Source organism: Leptopilina boulardi, unplaced genomic scaffold (genome assembly GCF_019393585.1).
Source record: "Leptopilina boulardi isolate dan_hultmark-lab unplaced genomic scaffold, ZJU_Lbou_2.1 LbouV2_223, whole genome shotgun sequence".
Taxonomy (NCBI): domain Eukaryota; kingdom Metazoa; phylum Arthropoda; class Insecta; order Hymenoptera; family Figitidae; genus Leptopilina; species Leptopilina boulardi.
Genome location: NW_026137778.1, coordinates 24,626 through 39,912, shown reverse-complemented (window position 1 = coordinate 39,912; position 15,287 = coordinate 24,626). Strand labels below are relative to the sequence as shown.

The window sequence follows — 15,287 nt, the reverse complement described above, 5'->3', positions numbered from 1 at the left end:
CGATTTTACAGGTACCTACATAGGTATATTGTATATGCGAGAAACTTTTTTTTTGGGGTACCCTTACAAATTTTAATAACCTTAATTTAGAGTTAGTTGAACCATAAATCCCAAATATGTACAAGCTTATAGCTATTATGTTATCTGAGACATATTTCATTCCATGTATATTTTTTTGGATAAAGTTCCAGAAAATCAAAGTTTTAAATAAAAACTACATATTACGTTCATTTCCAAGATACACAATTTTTTACGTAAAATTGTTTAAATAAAAATATGTTTTAAACCGTTAAAAATATACAAGTTTATTTAACATATACATATAATCAATGATACCAACATGATGCTGCAGAATATGTTTTTAACATAGCAATACTTTACCGAAATATGTTGGTATTATTGATTGTTGCTACAGATCCAGGGAAATGTCGCGCACAGTCATAACCAGTGTGACCAAACAGGAGACCAAAGCCATTCTTACTCTGACGCTCTGAAAGACGATCCTGCTCCCTCCGTTGGCCTCCATATGGTCACACAAACACAAGCATTTAGTCTCATCTGTGAGCTTTATTTTCTATAATCGCTACTACGACTACATTTACCGACAGTAGGTTAATTTCGCTGCGCGAACTTTGAAATTCAAGATTATAAAAAATAATTATTTTTAATAGTTTACAATAAATCTTTAATAATAAATAATAATAAATTAATTAATTTTTTCTAAATAATTGTTCCCTAACTGCAGCGCAGGATACTGAAGATATTCTGATGAACAAGCCCAACAGACATACATATTATAATGTCATCTGGATATCTAAAATATGTTTTAAAAATTTTCTGACAGAAAAGAAATTCAAATATTTCCTCAAAGAAAAAAAATTTCTTGTCATTTCCTTAAGGCGGTTCCAGAATAGGTGCAAAAGCTAAGAGCAAGTCCAAGTGCCAATATCATGAGTGCGAAAGAGATAGGTAGTCTATCTGTCTCTCTTGCAGACATGGGAATTGCACTTGTACTTGGCTTTTGCACCTATTCTGGAACCGCATTTACACTGTACAAAATTTGAATAGTTAAGGCAACAGGAATTGAGAGTAAAATTAAGGTAACACAGTGGGCACCCGGACGACTTGAAGACGTCATTTTTTGTCCGCGGGACTGGGACTTTGATAATAATGTCGTGAAGACATCAGACGTCTAAAAGACGTCGTTAGAACTTAGAAATTTTTTTTCAGAATATTTTTTAAGTTAAACACATTAATTACAGAGGCCTTCAAAATTCTGAATTTTATCAGGACCCAGCAACCAGAATAGTCATTTCCGATGTTTTACATTGCATGAACTAAAATCCCTTTCAAAAAGAAAAATAAATTGCGAAGTACTCATAGCACAGAAACTTGTTTCTCGGGGGTTTTTGAGGTCGCTAATTACTAATCTGATGTCAGATTTTTCAATTTAAAAATGGCGGATCCCATAAGGCGGACACTTTTTAAAAAATTTACCGCATTCCGTTGTCATTTATTACTAGGGGGTTTTTAGGGTCGCCGATTACAAATTTAATGTCAGATTTTTGAATCTGATATCATATTCGTAATTAGCGATTCCAAAAGTCTCCGAGTAACAATTTTCAGTGCAATGAGTAATTCGCAATTTATTTTTATTTTTTAAAGGGATTTTAGTTCATGCAATGTAAAACGCAAATAACTATCTCAGAGAAAAAAAATTGGATCAGATCGAGCCTAGAAAATTTTGAAAGGGGAAATATTGTACATACTTTCTTTTGAAATTTGAAGGAAGGATAAAAAAAATTGTCGATTTTATAGTGTCAAATATTCCCAAAAACGGCATTTTTCACAATTTAGGTTAGAATATTTCAAAATGATGACGCGATAAAGCAATTTCCTTGCCATTTTTGGATTCAGCGTGATAAATTACATCGCAAATAACTATTCCGGTTTCTGGGTCTGAAATTTGTAGGCCTGTGTTATTATCTCACTTAAATTTTGACTTTATTGTTTATTTTAATTTTTGTTTTATTTGTACACGCTTATACAGAAATCAGGAATAAAATAATCCAACCGGACCTGGAATCGAACCCGCGATACGTTGGGTTGAAACTATACGCCTTAAGCGTCTGAGCCATCGGAGACAGATAGAGAGATCTATTCCTAACATGAGTCCATTTTTTCGTTAAAATAAGTCATTTTGTAATATTACCTCAATATTATCTTAATATTACAATGGAATGTTACCTAGCAATATTGCCTTAGGCTTGCCGTGTAATATATTCTCAATATTGCAACGCAATATTGCCAAACATACCATGTTACACCGTGTCAAGTTCCATGTAAGAAATTGTGCTATCTGGGATGTTTCATGTATTTGTGTAAAATTATTCGCTAGCGACTTCAAATAATTAATATATCTTAAATAATAATTATTGTAATGTATACATAAATTTACAAAAAACTTTTGTAGATCGTAATGAACAACTTTCTTCCTAGAAGTATATTGTTGGTGAAAATATTTTTAAAAAACGAAACGCTGGAAAACTGAAACGCACTAATTTTGCATTGGTTCAGAAAAAATTAACTGTTATGTTTATTATTAAAATTAATTTTAGTTCACTATCAATTAAACAATAAAATTAGGCGTAGATTCATTTTTGTTTTAATAAAAAATATCAAAAATTGTCTTAATTATTGCCAGTTGAAGCCAAAAAAATCTTTAAATTTTTAGTTTTCCAAAAAAAAAACAGTTTTTTAAGAATATTTCAAGAACTGTAATGTATGAGAATTTTTGTAAAAAAAAGCGCAATAAAATTCTCTATCAGAAGATGCTCACAAAAGACTAAAATTGAAAAAAAAATTTCTACCACGGAAAAAATATTGGGCGACTGACTATTCCAAGAGGCCTCTAGTGGTGTGCCTCTGAGTCGGTAAAAAAGCAACACTCCTTTGATGACGCTGCATTCCTTTTTCGGTGGCGCTGAATGCTCAAGTTTTGGGAAACAGCCTTTGGGACAGCGACAACCACAAATCGGGCGTGCAGCGGGCCCAATCGTGACACATAACTCGCCCGAACTGCAACACTTTGTGAGTTTTCGGCTACTTGGAATAGTCAGTCGCCCAAGATTTTTTCGTGCATGGGTCAACTAATTCGAGAGTCAGAAAATTGTAACCGGATATTTGATCGGAACCATAAATTTCCGGTCAATTTAACCATAACTTCTTGTTAAATAAAACAGAATTTTTCTACTAAAAATTTTTTTGGTTATTAAATTCACATACTGTATTCTTGTTGATTTTATTTTTTTATTTTATTTTAACTCAAAACAAATACAATAAAAATTAATTTCAACAATTTTTTCTTTTTATAATTTCTTTTATCCATGATTTTTAAATTAAAAAAATTTGAAAAAACCGAAACTTATCTCGTTTCACATTTAGGTTATTAAAACAAATTTTAAATCGCCGCTACGTTATTAAGTCAATGTACCACGAGTTTGTATATCGCTCAATTGCCAAGAATTTTTCGACCCATGAAAATCAGCCTTAAGATGGATTTAAAACTTCTGCCAGGAAGTTAAGGTTACATCGAGGGTTACATGTAAAGGTTGTACTTACAACTTACAGTAAGCTTATATGTAAGCTTAATACAACATTAAAATGTAACTTATTACTATCAGCGCCATGTATAATCTCACAAAATATACGTTTAACGTATAACTTAACTTGTGCTATATGTAGCTCATTTAACGTATGACCAAAAGGAAAATTGTATATAACATTTTAATGTTTATTTATACTAAGCTAATCAATTTAATATAAATAAAATTATTATAAACAGAAAACATATGCAAAGGCTAACTCAACAATATACCCAGTGGGCAAAGTGACGTCTTTAAAACGTCTAAAAGACGTTTCATCTTGTCTGCGGACACCTGGGGACAAAAATAGTAAAGTCTCCGAGTCCAAAATATGTCCGAGAAATGTCTAAAATACATTGGAAAGGACATCCTTACATGCAGAAAAATGGAGGTTGAAAAAACGAGATTCAATAATCAAAAAACTAGACTCAGTCTAGTACGCGCACTATATGAATGTAGTCGGCTCAGTCTAGTACGGCAGACCTTAGAATAATGTTTAAGGAGCAGATATTTCGTCAAAATAAACAGCTGATCGAGTTTGCTTGTATTCACTCTCAATATTTTATATAAATAAAATATTATTCAATATTTTACAAAAAAAAATATCTTGCTTATTAACAAGTCCACAATTACATTCACTAATTTTCAATTCTTTTCACACATACATATTTATGATTAACAGTTGAATTTATTGGAAAAATCTAACAATTATTCGGGATCGAACCCACGGCCTACCTAACTAATCTTAACATTAAAAACGCACGCTTTTACATTTATCCTCTCGGATATCGCAATCGATAATGACAAATATTTTGTTAAAAGATATCTTGTAATAGTGAAACAGGTCATATGACATAAAACTATTAATTTGATTTCAATAATTTTTAAGCAATAGTTAAAAAGAAATTTTTAATAATTTGTTAATATTATTGTAAAATTAAACTTTTTATTTATTATTTTATATTATATTTTGCATTAAACTGTTTTTTATTTATTTATTTCATATTGTATTATTGTTATAAATTTAATTTTTTAAAAATTTAATTTAAATTATTGTCAAATTAATTCAATTATAATTAAAATTATTAATTTTTTTCAAAACATATTTCACAACTGAATTATCATTTAAGCTCATTATTATCTAAGCAAAATCTCAGAAATTTGCTTGTGTTTCGTGCCTTCAAGCCAAGCTACTACGCTTGCGCGTTACTTTCTCCGAGAAGGCATAAAGTTCCGCGCAACTTTGATTCTTTATCGGAACTGGACTGAGTCCTCTTCTGTCGACCTTTTGTCGTAATTTTGTATTTGTGCCTTCACAGTGTGACGCACTTTTAATACAACGTTAAATTAAGTATTTCTCATTTTAATTTTTCATAATATCGAATGTTTTCAGAATCTATGAATGAGATAATTTATACTCAGTCCTCTTCTATTTAAGAATGACAATAGTAGTACTGCAGTGTGTGTTTTTCGTTCAGTGTTCAATAAAGGAATACAACACAGATTCAAGAACTCATATTTTAATTTTTTTCCGTGTAGGACATCTTTTGAACTGGGTAATGAAAAATGGTTGAACCATTTTTAAGAAATATTTAATAGTTTGTTATAAAAAAGATTTCACATATTTTGTACAGACCCATAAGTACGAAAACCAACACGGCCCCATCAAGTATCTGACATCATTACTGGGCCAATCTTGGTTGCCTTATTAGTGGCGACACTGATAGAAGCAGGAAACGAAAGTACGTCGAAGTGCGTATAAGGTTAATTCACAATGATGAACAGGCTTTTTTAACCATCAGTATTGTCAAAGTTTAAAAAAATTTAAAAATTATAATTATTAATTAATAAACTAATTAATTCATTATACATTTAAAATATAAGTCCTGACAGAAACTGCAATTTTTTAAACATTTGAAAATTTCTAACGCTCGCGGGAATCGAATTCACAACCTAACGCATCGAAGTCTAAATGTCTGAGCAGAATAGAAACGTAACCGGAATCGTAATCGCAAACGCAACCGGAAGAATAAGTTAGAGAAGGACAAACAATATGTCTATCGCCCTCTAACTCATTCTTCCGGTTGCGTTTGCGATTCCGGTTACGTTTTTATTCTGCTCAGGCTTTAACACGCTAACCACTATACTATAAGCCGAAATGGGAATCTCAACACAAAAATTTTCTGATAACCTCCGTTTGAGGAACATTTCAGCCGTTAATGCGCCATTACTAAACCAAGATTCGTTCCAACTTGGAAAAAATAACGTGTCAAAATAAATTCAACATTACAGCCGTTAATGTGCCAATAATGACCCAGTAATGAGACAGAGTTCGTCTCAATTATGGAAAATTATAATTATCAAGTATTGGTGCCAATATTGGCCAAGTAATGTTACGGAATTCGGATCAATTATATCAAATCAGAATTACCGCAAGTATTGGTGCTAATACTGGCCCAGTAACGATTGCCGTACTTCGTCAGACATTACTGGACCAAAGTTACTCCGTTTTGACAGTCTTGCCATTTCGCATTTGGGGGAGGGTCAAATTTGTAATTATTATAAAATTATATTTATTTATATATTTCAAGTTAACAGCAAAAATTTATCTTTCTTATTTTGTTGGTTTACTAAAAATTCCACTGAATAGAATACTACGAGATGCATGATGATATATAATATACAAAAATGGATGATTCGCATGAAAAACCACTGGCCCAGTTGGTCTACTTGATCTAAAGCTAAACACAGCTGTAGCAGCAGCAGCAGTTGTACCCTCTTCTGTAATCTCTATTTTCGCATGATGAACAGCATCTCCAATGTGCAAACTTTCTTCCCCATCTTCTACAAAACCTAGTAAATTCGCTTCCCCTGGCACTAAAATTTGACCAATACCTAATTCTTGAGCAACTTGTATCACAGGCAGTTCTTCTTCAAAAGTAAATTTAGGAATTTGAACATCCACTGATTTTGGTTTCATTTCTCCGTCTAAAATTTCATGTAACTCTTTCGAGCCATTCGTAGTCATTTTTACAAGTAATTGATAAAGTCCATCTGGCTTTTCAATACCACTGGCAGCAGCAAATGGTGGTAGAAAAATAAACATAGATGTATTATCATCCTTGTATGGTAGCTGAAGAACATGGGCACCGAGAACCTCAGAAATAGCTGGAATTCACAAACAGAAACTATATCAGAAAAAAGAAAAATAATATCTCCCACCCCTCTTTTTCTCTCTTCACAGAAATATTTCGAAATATCAACCTGACTCATCAGTTATGCTGCATTTCAAAATAAGTAGCGTACACTTATTTTGAGAGCAGGTTTTTTTGTCTTTCTGTGATTATTGTAAGGGATCAATAACAACCATTCATACATGCATAATGTATGAATAAAGTTGATTTATTCCAACCATTTATTTTACACGATATGGTATGTTCGCATAAGATACCCAACCCTCACATATTTTGGTGCGCTGAAAAACGAATCTGAGGTCATATTTGCTCCCTCATGTCAGGTTTTTTTTAACCTCAAAAAATATGTCAGATTTTATGTAAAAAAATTTTTTAAATTGGTTAGATTCACTTAAAACTCGTTTGTAAGGGGTTTTTGGGACTGCTGGTTACGAATATGAAGTCAAATTTAAAAATTCAAAATGGCGGATCCAATATGGCTAACGATTTTTTAAAATTTGACTTCATATTCGTAATCAGCGATCTAAAAAATCCCCAAGGAACGAGTTTTAAGTAAATCCAATCAATTTTTAAAACATTTGTGTTACATGAAATCTTACATATTTTTTGAGGTTAGAAAAAAGCTTGACGTGATGGAGCAAATATGACCTCAGATTCGATTTCAGCGCATCAAAATATGTGGGGGTAGAGTACTCGGATTATGCGCACATGATACTTTTATTTTTGTTGGGCTGTGCTATAAATGAAAAAATATTTAAATTTATTATTCTCAGAAAGGGCTCCGGCGATTATTTTCATTTTGTTTAAAATTACTCTACAAAACATCAAAGATTCAAAATCCACAAGAAATTTTAGAGGGAAAGCAATTTTTATTTAAATAGTAAGTATGATGTAAAATTGCAGTAAGTTGTTGTGCTGTATGTGTGAGGTAACATTAAGAAATTTTCATGTAATATTACTGTAATATTTGGGTGATAATGCACGATACTTTGGCAATTGTTCATGAAAAAAATCACAACCAGGAAAATGTCCGCTTCCCACACAGCACAATATCTTGCTGTAAGCTTCCCTTGAGTTTAAACCTAAGATTCGTTAGCTTACAGCGTAAACTTCATTAATTAACAGTAGTGTAAGCTTAAAGGAATTTTACATGTGGCTTACAGTAATCTTACATGGAAGCTTACATTAAGACTATACACACGAAGCTTACAGTAAGTTTACAGGAAGCTTACAGTGTACGGTTATAGTAAGCTTAACTGTAAACAGACTACAATCATACACTGCAGCTTACGGTAGAGAGAACATTTGCAGCTTACCTTAATAACCTCACCTGAAGTTTACGCTGTAAGCTAACGCATCTTAGGTTTAAACTCAAGGGAAGCTTACAGCAAGATATTGTGCTGTGTGGGTTGTGAGAAAATATTAACACAAATCTTGGAAAAATGTTTCATTAAAATATTTTAGAAAAATGATCTGCACAAATAGGACTCAGATTCTATGGCCTGTACAGCAGCTGGTGCAGTAGTTTTTAATTTTCAATATATAGAAAATACCAAAAAATTTCACATGTCTAAAAAATTTTAACTTTATGTCAAATATTTCCCGAATTTTGCAGGTGTCTTCAAGAGATATATCTCACGAAATTGCATGGTAATATTTCATCAGAAGAGGGCAATTTTCTATTTGTTGAAAAGTTCCAGGACATCGCATTGAAATGAGGTAGAAGGCCGAAACGTTTAAAAAAACGAAAAACTAAAAATGCATAAAAGTAACTTTTTGCAATTCCAAACGTTTAAAACCAACCTTAATATAACAAAGTTAAAATATGAAACCATCAACACCAAAATAAACTCATATTTTGGGGGTAAAATTCCCCGCATCATCAATAAACTACACTTTAGCAGCCCAACATTAAAATTTTTTCTTAAAATTGCATCACACACACGTAAGGTTAAAGTACAAGCTTTATCAACAGAACTCTATAAAAAAATAAAATTTACTTCGCAGCTGCATACAGTTAGTAAAGTCTGTGGCCTGTATCCATGCATAAAAATTGAAATCAATCAGTGCGCAAATAATTTAAGTTTAAAAATTCCGAAATATTTCCCCGCAAGTGGACAGTTCCCTGATTTTAGCAATATTTTAATGATTTCGCATTGAAATATTTCAAATCTTTCAATTAAATATTTAGAAAATATCATGAGCTGTGTGGGTGTGGGACTTTTATAGAATCCGGTTATAAAAAGTAATAATTCCTTTTTTTACAATAATAAAAAATAAAAAATTTAGTAAAAACAAAAATTTTTTATTGTTGATAAGTTGATATTAAATCGTTTTCTCATTATGTTATCCTGAAAGGGATCTATGTATTCTTTTGTCGTATACAACAGTAGAATAAGAACATGCAGGTCATTAATAAATATAAAAATCGAATATAAGTTTATGTTTAAAAAAATAACAAATATCAATACAATTACTTACTGTGATTAAATGTCCCTTTCTGACGCATAAAATTTTCAAACGTAGCATTGTTTTCAGTTGGGTAAAAAATATCTTTTTTGGTATTTTCAGGATTAAAACGACTTTTCCATTGGCCCTTAAAATATACTGCATTTGTTAATACAAGATCAGTATCTTCAGTAATACTTTGAAAAGGAAGCAATTCTGGTATGTTTCCTTTCGTAATATTTTTAACCCAATTATTAATTTCATTCCTTGCTGATTCAGGATTAGATCGAAAATCAACTTTTTTTATTTCATGATTAAAAATAGCAGACATACACATTCTAATTTTTGTACTGTTCTTTACCCATAAGCGATTTGCTACGTTATATTCTACACTAGGTAATGAAGAGGTTTCTTCCTGTTAAAAAAAGATAACAATATCATTAAATATAATAAAAACATATTTGAAAACATTAAAATTTAAAAAAATACTACTAAATTTTATTAACAAAATTGAATTTCCAACAAAATTGATTCTGATTTGGGGTCGTTCACAAACTACGTCACGATATTTTATTCCATTTTTATATCCCTCCCAGCCCCACGTCACACACTGTTACATACTTTAGCGCCATTTTTTCTACGGGTCGTCACAAATTGCTTGACCCCCCCCACACCCCTTGAAGTTAGACGTAGTTTGTGAATGATCCCTTTTACATAACACAATTAATAGAAATATTGTTCAGATTATATATTGTTCAATATTATATATTGAAATGACTATGCACATTAAATTAATCACACAAATCAGAAAATTCTACCAATGTTCTCAATTATAATTATAATTAAATACCTTTTTGCCATTATCATTACTTTCAAATGAAAAAAATCTCTGTACATCGATCTTGGAAAAATCTTCAGGAATTCCCAGAGCTTGTTTCAACAAATCTTCAGTACTTCCTCGCGAACCAAAGTAAACAAGAGTAAGAGCTTCATATAAACTGACAGGGCTGAAGAAAATATTTTCACCCTGTTTTATATTGGCTATTATTTTTAAAGTATTTAAAGAAAATTGAAAACGTCCATCGATAAGTAAATTTCTGGCATCGTAATTGGAGGTGAGTGGATTGTCATTTGTTGTTAAACATTGAGCATCCGCAAAACATAAATAAGAGAATAATAAAAGAAACAACTTCATTCTAAAAGAAAAGTTTCTATATCTTGAATCATGTATCCCTAAAAAGAAAAAAAATATAGATAAACATATATATAGATAAACATATATATATATATATATATATATATATATATATATATATATATAATTAATTATAAACACATTCGCATCTCCATTACACAGTATTTGTGTCTACTTTCCGTTTTTTCTCCAACTCAATAAATATGAAGCAGAGGAATTTCACTGATTCACATAATTATAAGTGTATCAATTACTCCAATAAGTATATTTATACGCAGATGAATCACTAACAAATAAGTAATATTTGACAAATTCATCAACGTATATATGCTTATGCGGACCAGTGGCATCCTTATCGCTGGTATATTTAGAGAACACAAAATATCCCATTATGAATATTATCTATAAAGCGCATAGTGAGAACTTTTTGTCGTGTTGAATCTCACAATAAATCATAACAACCATTGAAAAATAGTCATGTAATGTCATCTAATATCTCAGTTGCAATTTAAAAACATGAAATACTGATGTCAATCTCCGAAATTAAATCAGCGGGCAATCACTAAATTGAGTTTAGCTATATATTAGCTTATTTAAATAGCGTATATACACTAATAATCAGTTCACATATGCTTCATAATTGTTATATTTATGTATAATATTAGTTGTGAAGTTTTTAACAGACATGTGTGGAGAAAAATATAAAATGTTATCTTACTAGATTAAATTGGTCAGTAAACAAAAAGCAAATCACATAATTATTTTAATGGAAACTGATTAATACAATAATATGACATTTTGAAATTTAATCTAATAAATGATGTTAAAAAATTAAAACTTTTTTAAAAATAATTGTCACAAAATAAAAACACATCATAATTTCCTTCTTTTTCTCGATATATAGGTTACAAATATAAAGTATATAATAATATTAAGATAAATGTAAAAAAAATGTAAAAAATAATAATAAATAAAAATAATATAATAATAAAAAATGTACTCTCTAAATTTGAATCAGCGAAATCTCGCTGATTCTCAGCTATAAGTATACCACTGATTCCAATCAGCGTATATGCACTGATAAATTAGTGAAAATTCACTGATTTTTCAGCGTATATACGCTAATTGGTAACAGTGGTATACTTATCGCTGATTCAAATTTAGAGAGTAAAATGTAAAAAAAAATTCTGACAAAAAATAAAAATTAAGTCGCGAGAAAGAGTAAGGGAGAAGAAATATACGTGTAAGGTTATTGAATGAAAAATCATAAATAAGAAATCTTTTGTCACTAAAAATTCATTCATTTGAAAACACAATAAAATGCATTTTTTTACAATAAAATTTGCATAAAATAAATTACCCTAAACATAATTATAAAGTAATAATTTTTCAAATTTAGGTAAATGACAAAGATACAATAAACAATACATAAAAAATTACAGTAAATTCGATTATTAAAAAAGAATTATATTCCATCCTTAAAAATAATTGAAGTTGAGGTGAAAGTAATATTACAACGTGCGTACATTACACGAGAGAGTTACAACTTTCATAAAAATGTATAGATTGAATACAAATTAAAATTCATTTACGTGACAAAAAATTCAGAATTCTCATTCACATCAAGAAGGAGGATATTTCATCTTTATATATAGTCTATATTTTATTTTATATATCAATATACATAAAAAATTAAAATTTATATTTACATTAAATAAAATTCTATGAAATTAAACTTTATTACAAGTTGCAAACATATCAAAACTTAACGTAAATATCACCATAATATATCAGGAGAAAAAATAGTGATAAAAAGTTTTTGCAAATTAAAAATTTTTAAACAAAATGAAGAAAAAAACAAAACTAATAAGAAATTAAACAACAATAAAAAGAGAAAAATTCATATTCATAACAAAAAATACATATTAATAAAAAAATTGTATAATGGTAATAAAACTTAATTCAATTAACAACCCACCCGCAAATTATTCCACATAGGTTATCAATAATTAAGTGAAACAAATCACAGTGATAAATAAAAAAGTATAACCAAATTTAACAAAACAAAAACAAATAAAAAAAATCTTGACAATATTAATCAACCAGTTATACAATAAAAATTTTAAACACAATTAACACGTACAATATTGATGACAAATAGTTCCTTAAAACTTAAAATTGCAAATGATCTTCCAAATATATTATCAACATTAATGTTACTTTGACACTTGTTAAGCAAGACTAAACAAGTGAATTCACATTCACACCGCTTTTACCAACAAGCAGTATCCCCACTATATAAGAGAATGTCTTCCTCCGTCATACAATAATGAGAATATATCTTTCCTTCTTTCTTATATAATAAAGATGTCGAGTTGCTGAAATAGTCGAAAAAGAGAAAGCAGACTTAAAAATTTAAAGAAGCAATATATGTAAAGAAAAAAATGCTGATCCATAAATGTTTGTAACATTATTTACAAAAAACATGTAAAACTATAAATAAATTTTTTTAATAATTGTATAAGTGAAATAAGCAAAAAATAATTTTTTTTTGCTAAATTATATACAATGGAACATTTTTGTATACACTATTCAGGGACTGACACGGAAACGAAACAATTCCAAATTAATTTTGTGTAGTGTCGTGTTCAATCACAAACACATTTAATAATTTATGTTTTCGTGTCCTAACCGGACACTTTTAAATTAATGAAATGTTTTCCTGTCCCAACCAGACACTTTTAAAAAAATTAAATGTTTTCGTGTCCGGACACGACGCTTTTAAAATAATTAAATGTTTTCGTGTTCTAACCAGACACTTTTGAAAAAATTAAATCTTTTCGTTTTCTAACTAGATACTTTTGAAAAAATTAAATATTTTCGTGTCTGGACAAGATACTTTTAAAATAATGAAATGTTTTCGTGTCTGGACACGACACTTATAAAATAATTAAATGTTTTCGTGTCCACACCCTACACTTTTAAAATAATCAAGAGTTTTCGTGTCTAAACAGGATACTAAAACTTTTTAAATGTTTTCGTGTACGAATAGGACCCACTTTCTCATTGTAAAATATTCTCATGAACAAATTTACTTGTTACGCCATATTAGATCCGTCATTTTAATTTTTTTCATTTTTGAAATTTGATTTGGATTCAGTGATCCCAAAAACTATAGCAACTCTCCTTTCCCATCCCCTTCTCCTCTTCCATCACAAAGATTAAAAAATTAATTAAATTAATAATAAATTATTCAAATTAAATTAATTAATTAAATGTTTCAGTGACTAGACATGAAACATTAAAAAAGAATTATGTCTCGTATCTAAACACGAAACGTTATTCAATGAGAAAATGTGTTGTGCCTGAACACGAAAACATTTCTTTATTTTAAAAGTGTCAGTTACAAACACGAAACGATAGTCGATGAGAAAATGTGTCGTGTTGTGACACGAAACGATATTCGATGCGAAAATGTGTCGTGTTCTGACACGAAACGATATTTGATGAGATAATGTGTCGTGTTCTGCCACGAAACGTTACTCGACAAGAAAATGTGCCGTGTTCGGACACGAAAACATTTCTTTATTACAAAAGTGTCGTGTCCTAACACGATACGATAATCAATTTAGAAATGTGTCGTATGTCGTATCAGAACACAACACACTAGTCAATGGGGAAATGTTTCGTGTCAGGACACAACACATTAGTCAATGTGTTGTGTACAGAACAGAAACGGAATGACACGAATGATTCGGGCAAGTCCCTGCAGTATTAGAACAAAACATTTATTTCACAATTAGTTTTATAAGTTAAAAAGTGAAAAAATGCTTAAATTTCATTTGAATTTCTTGAAAAAGTTTATATTCTTAACGTTTTTATTTTTGCGGCTTGTAAAATATCACTTCAGCTACTATGGAAATATCTAACAGACATATTTTGTCAAAAAATTTTCACTATCCCATTAGTGTGCCACCACTGAAATTAAAAATACGAAGGTTTGATTGAGTGATAGCACGTTTTAAAAAAAATTCAATTGAACGTCTTCTTATGAAAATATCTATTACGGCGTTGGATAAAAATAAAAGTTCAATGCATTTCTTAAAAGGTGATAAAAAAACAAAAATTTTAAGACCTTTTTTCAATGATGTGCCTCTAATTATATTCCTGTGGTAACTTAAATTTTAAAACCAAAATGGGATTTTTTCATTAATTGCCTGCGAAGATATAAGTGTTCAAAATCAGATAAAATCCTGAAAAGTTCAACATTCAAGGTAAAATTTCACATATTTCTATATTATAAAAATAAAAAGCCAACATATCATGTGAAAGTACATGGAAAGTACTTATTGTTAGGTAGTAATAAATTTTATAATATTCATAAACTGTCTTGGAAAATATAAATAAACTGTGACAAATTTTGACATTTTACAGGTAAGTTTGAATATTAATTTTCACTTAGTATTTTGGCTTTTTTTACACAATTATCAATTAACATTGGTAAATTAGACTATTTTAAACAAATATCAATGAAAAAAAATTTACTAACTGAATTATTTCTGTTCTTTTTTATAAAATTTCCAAAGCTGTCAAACTAACCTATTTTCCGTTCAGCTCAACTTAAAAACTAAATTTCAACGTAAATAAAAAAAAATTTCATAAAATAATTGTCAAAAATGAATTGCACGGATATTAAAAGTCATTAATACAAAATACCAAATTTTTTTAAAAATAGGCCGCAACGACTATAAGTGAAATAAAATGGAATGACCCTCTTGAAAGTTAAAAGTGTCGTGGATTTACTCA

General features: G+C 29.6%; 1 protein-coding gene across 2 annotated transcripts; it reads right to left on the bottom strand.

Moving 5' to 3' along the window:
* Nucleotides 1–5,220: 5,220 nt before the first annotated feature.
* Nucleotides 5,221–12,765, bottom strand: LOC127279735 (serine protease inhibitor 88Ea-like). Of its 2 annotated transcripts, none has more exons than XM_051302261.1 (4): nt 12,625–12,765; nt 10,137–10,519; nt 9,320–9,701; nt 5,221–6,812 (listed from the first exon to the last, which is right to left on the bottom strand). In XM_051302261.1, the coding sequence occupies exons 2-4, from the start codon at nt 10,479–10,481 to the stop codon at nt 6,259–6,261; spliced, it is 1,281 nt and encodes a 426-aa protein (XP_051158218.1). In that variant the 5' UTR covers nt 10,482–10,519; nt 12,625–12,765; the 3' UTR covers nt 5,221–6,258. The 2 variants fall into 2 exon arrangements, with proteins under 2 accessions (XP_051158218.1, XP_051158219.1); XM_051302262.1 differs by lacking the exon at nt 12,625–12,765 and adding an exon at nt 12,460–12,606.
* Nucleotides 12,766–15,287: the final 2,522 nt, after the last annotated feature.

Excerpts from the sequence above, each read along its gene's own strand:
- LOC127279735 (XM_051302261.1), bottom strand. The coding sequence starts at position 10,481 with ATGAAGTTGTTTCTTTTATTATTCTCTTATTTATGTTTTGCGGATGCT. Across the intron at positions 9,702-10,136 it reads GTAATGATAATGGCAAAAAG|GAAGAAACCTCTTCATTACC; the intron begins GTATTTAATTAT and ends TTTTTTTAACAG. Across the intron at positions 6,813-9,319 it reads GAAAGGGACATTTAATCACA|CTATTTCTGAGGTTCTCGGT; the intron begins GTAAGTAATTGT and ends TGTGAATTCCAG.